At 59.0% G+C, this 4,825-nt stretch overlaps 1 protein-coding gene across 1 annotated transcript; it reads right to left on the bottom strand.

The window, feature by feature from the left end:
• Positions 1-1,211: 1,211 nt before the first annotated feature.
• On the bottom strand, positions 1,212-4,663 carry PHYSODRAFT_308134 (hypothetical protein; the record flags this gene model as incomplete). Its single annotated transcript, XM_009541559.1, has 18 exons — positions 1,212-1,369; positions 1,472-1,646; positions 1,806-1,829; positions 1,989-2,101; positions 2,156-2,284; positions 2,387-2,461; positions 2,522-2,561; positions 2,721-2,833; positions 2,936-3,016; positions 3,119-3,199; positions 3,302-3,382; positions 3,485-3,565; positions 3,668-3,748; positions 3,803-3,931; positions 3,986-4,114; positions 4,217-4,297; positions 4,400-4,480; positions 4,583-4,663. Coding segments are annotated over 18 exons (1,733 nt in total), but the record flags the coding sequence as incomplete, so codon positions are not given.
• Between the last annotated feature and the right edge of the window lie 162 nt (positions 4,664-4,825).

The following is a 4,825-nucleotide window of genomic DNA, read 5'->3' as shown; positions in this document are numbered from 1 at the left end:
TGCATACGTAAAGTAGAACGGCCAACACCGCCGAGAACGGCGGCTATCGGCAGCCTGCCGCTGCCAGTATCGACCCTCAGGTCTAGATCTAGATAATGTGGCAAAATGTGTTGTTCGCGGCCGCCGCCAGCTCCGCCGGCACGATTCGAGCCGCGCACGCGACCGGCATTAGTTTGTAGGCACTGCATAGATGAAGTTGAACGGCCAACACCGCCGAGAACGGCGGCTATCGGCAGCCTGCCGCTGCTAGTATCGACCCTCAGGTCTAGATCTAGATAATGTGGCAAAATGTGTTGTTAGCCGCCGCCGCCAGCTCCGCCGGCACGATTCGAGCCGCGCACGCGACCGGCATTAGTTTGTAGGCACTGCATAGATGAAGTTGAACGGCCAACACCGCCGAGAACGGCGGCTATCGGCAGCCTGCCGCTGCTAGTATCGACCCTCAGGTCTAGATCTAGATAATGTGGCAAAATGTGTTGTTAGCCGCCGCCGCCAGCTCCGCCGGCACGATTCGAGCCGCGCACGCGACCGGCATTAGTTTGTAGGCACTGCATAGATGAAGTAGAACGGCCAACACCGCCGAGAACGGCGGCTATCGGCAGCCTGCCGCTGCTAGTATCGACCCTCAGGTCTAGATCTAGATAATGTGGCAAAATGTGTTGTTAGCCGCCGCCGCCAGCTCCGCCGGCACGATTCGAGCCGCGCACGCGACCGGCATTAGTTTGTAGGCACTGTATACATGAAGTAGAACGGCCAACACCGCCGAGAACGGCGGCTATCGGCAGCCTGCCGCTGCTAGTATCGACCCTCAGGTCTAGATCTAGATAATGTGGCAAAATGTGTTGTTAGCCGCCGCCGCCAGCTCCGCCGGCACGATTCGAGCCGCGCACGCGACCGGCATTAGTTTGTAGGCACTGCATACATGAAGTAGAACGGCCAACACCGCCGAGAACGGCGGCTATCGGCAGCCTGCCGCTGCTAGTATCGACCCTCAGGTCTAGATCTAGATAATGTGGCAAAATGTGTTGTTAGCCGCCGCCGCCAGCTCCGCCGGCACGATTCGAGCCGCGCACGCGACCGGCATTAGTTTGTAGGCACTGCATACATGAAGTAGAACGGCCAACACCGCCGAGAACGGCGGCTATCGGCAGCCTGCCGCTGCTAGTATCGACCCTCAGGTCTAGATTTAGAAAATGTGGCAAAATGTGTTGTTAGCCGCCGCCGCCAGCTCCGCCGGCACGATTCGAGCCGCGCACGCGACCGGCATTAGTTTGTAGGCACTGTATAGATGAAGTAGAACGGCCAACACCGCCGAGAACGGCGGCTATCGGCAGCCTGCCGCTGCTAGTATCGACCCTCAGGTCTAGATCTAGATAATGTGGCAAAATGTGTTGTTAGCCGCCGCCGCCAGCTCCGCCGGCACGATTCGAGCCGCGCACGCGACCGGCATTAGTTTGTAGGCACTGCATACATGAAGTAGAACGGCCAACACCGCCGAGAACGGCGGCTATCGGCAGCCTGCCGCTGCTAGTATCGACCCTCAGGTCTAGATTTTGAAAATGTGGCAAAATGTGTTGTTCGCGGCCGCCGCCAGCTCCGCCGGCACGCTTCGAGCCGCGCACGCGACCGGCATTAGTTTGTAGGCACTGTATACATGAAGTAGAACGGCCAACACCGCCGAGAACGGCGGCTATCGGCAGCCTGCCGCTGCTAGTATCGACCCTCAGGTCTAGATCTAGATAATGTGGCAAAATGTGTTGTTAGCCGCCGCCGCCAGCTCCGCCGGCACGCTTCGAGCCGCGCACGCGACCGGCATTAGTTTGTAGGCACTGTATACATGAAGTAGAACGGCCAACACCGCCGAGAACGGCGGCTATCGGCAGCCTGCCGCTGCTAGTATCGACCCTCAGGTCTAGATCTAGATAATGTGGCAAAATGTGTTGTTAGCCGCCGCCGCCAGCTCCGCCGGCACGATTCGAGCCGCGCACGCGACCGGCATTAGTTTGTAGGCACTGCATAGATGAAGTAGAACGGCCAACACCGCCGAGAACGGCGGCTATCGGCAGCCTGCCGCTGCTAGTATCGACCCTCAGGTCTAGATCTAGATAATGTGGCAAAATGTGTTGTTAGCCGCCGCCGCCAGCTCCGCCGGCACGCTTCGAGCCGCGCACGCGACCGGCATTAGTTTGTAGGCACTGCATAGATGAAGTAGAACGGCCAACACCGCCGAGAACGGCGGCTATCGGCAGCCTGCCGCTGCTAGTATCGACCCTCAGGTCTAGATCTAGATAATGTGGCAAAATGTGTTGTTAGCCGCCGCCGCCAGCTCCGCCGGCACGATTCGAGCCGCGCACGCGACCGGCATTAGTTTGTAGGCACTGCATACATGAAGTAGAACGGCCAACACCGCCGAGAACGGCGGCTATCGGCAGCCTGCCGCTGCTAGTATCGACCCTCAGGTCTAGATTTTGAAAATGTGGCAAAATGTGTTGTTAGCCGCCGCCGCCAGCTCCGCCGGCACGCTTCGAGCCGCGCACGCGACCGGCATTAGTTTGTAGGCACTGTATACATGAAGTAGAACGGCCAACACCGCCGAGAACGGCGGCTATCGGCAGCCTGCCGCTGCTAGTATCGACCCTCAGGTCTAGATCTAGATAATGTGGCAAAATGTGTTGTTAGCCGCCGCCGCCAGCTCCGCCGGCACGATTCGAGCCGCGCACGCGACCGGCATTAGTTTGTAGGCACTGCATAGATGAAGTAGAACGGCCAACACCGCCGAGAACGGCGGCTATCGGCAGCCTGCCGCTGCTAGTATCGACCCTCAGGTCTAGATCTAGATAATGTGGCAAAATGTGTTGTTAGCCGCCGCCGCCAGCTCCGCCGGCACGATTCGAGCCGCGCACGCGACCGGCATTAGTTTGTAGGCACTGCATACGTAAAGTAGAACGGCCAACACCGCCGAGAACGGCGGCTATCGGCAGCCTGCCGCTGCTAGTATCGACCCTCAGGTCTAGATCTAGATAATGTGGCAAAATGTGTTGTTAGCCGCCGCCGCCAGCTCCGCCGGCACGATTCGAGCCGCGCACGCGACCGGCATTAGTTTGTAGGCACTGCATACGTAAAGTAGAACGGCCAACATCGCCGAGAACGGCGGCTATCGGCAGCCTGCCGCTGCCAGTATCGACCCTCAGGTCTAGATCTAGATAATGTGGCAAAATGTGTTGTTAGCCGCCGCCGCCAGCTCCGCCGGCACGATTCGAGCCGCGCACGCGACCGGCATTAGTTTGTAGGCACTGTATACATGAAGTAGAACGGCCAACACCGCCGAGAACGGCGGCTATCGGCAGCCTGCCGCTGCTAGTATCGACCCTCAGGTCTAGATCTAGATAATGTGGCAAAATGTGTTGTTAGCCGCCGCCGCCAGCTCCGCCGGCACGATTCGAGCCGCGCACGCGACCGGCATTAGTTTGTAGGCACTGCATACGTAAAGTAGAACGGCCAACATCGCCGAGAACGGCGGCTATCGGCAGCCTGCCGCTGCCAGTATCGACCCTCAGGTCTAGATCTAGATAATGTGGCAAAATGTGTTGTTAGCCGCCGCCGCCAGCTCCGCCGGCACGATTCGAGCCGCGCACGCGACCGGCATTAGTTTGTAGGCACTGCATACATGAAGTAGAACGGCCAACACCGCCGAGAACGGCGGCTATCGGCAGCCTGCCGCTGCCAGTATCGACCCTCAGGTCTAGATCTAGATAATGTGGCAAAATGTGTTGTTAGCCGCCGCCGCCAGCTCCGCCGGCACGATTCGAGCCGCGCACGCGACCGGCATTAGTTTGTAGGCACTGCATAGATGAAGTTGAACGGCCAACACCGCCGAGAACGGCGGCTATCGGCAGCCTGCCGCTGCTAGTATCGACCCTCAGGTCTAGATCTAGATAATGTGGCAAAATGTGTTGTTAGCCGCCGCCGCCAGCTCCGCCGGCACGATTCGAGCCGCGCACGCGACCGGCATTAGTTTGTAGGCACTGCATAGATGAAGTTGAACGGCCAACACCGCCGAGAACGGCGGCTATCGGCAGCCTGCCGCTGCTAGTATCGACCCTCAGGTCTAGATCTAGATAATGTGGCAAAATGTGTTGTTAGCCGCCGCCGCCAGCTCCGCCGGCACGATTCGAGCCGCGCACGCGACCGGCATTAGTTTGTAGGCACTGCATACGTAAAGTAGAACGGCCAACATCGCCGAGAACGGCGGCTATCGGCAGCCTGCCGCTGCCAGTATCGACCCTCAGGTCTAGATCTAGATAATGTGGCAAAATGTGTTGTTAGCCGCCGCCGCCAGCTCCGCCGGCACGATTCGAGCCGCGCACGCGACCGGCATTAGTTTGTAGGCACTGCATACGTAAAGTAGAACGGCCAACACCGCCGAGAACGGCGGCTATCGGCAGCCTGCCGCTGCCAGTATCGACCCTCAGGTCTAGATCTAGATAATGTGGCAAAATGTGTTGTTAGCCGCCGCCGCCAGCTCCGCCGGCACGATTCGAGCCGCGCACGCGACCGGCATTAGTTTGTAGGCACTGCATACATGAAGTTGAACGGCCAACACCGCCGAGAACGGCGGCTATCGGCAGCCTGCCGCTGCTAGTATCGACCCTCAGGTCTAGATCTAGATAATGTGGCAAAATGTGTTGTTAGCCGCCGCCGCCAGCTCCGCCGGCACGATTCGAGCCGCGCACGCGACCGGCATTAGTTTGTAGGCACTGCATACATGAAGTAGAACGGCCAACACCGCCGAGAACGGCGGCTATCGGCAGCCTGCCGCTGCTAG

Source organism: Phytophthora sojae (assembly GCF_000149755.1).
Source record: "Phytophthora sojae unplaced genomic scaffold PHYSOscaffold_26, whole genome shotgun sequence".
Lineage (NCBI taxonomy): Eukaryota > Oomycota > Peronosporomycetes > Peronosporales > Peronosporaceae > Phytophthora > Phytophthora sojae.
The sequence above is the reverse complement of the archived record's forward strand: the minus strand, read 5'-3'. Positions and strand labels throughout refer to the sequence as shown.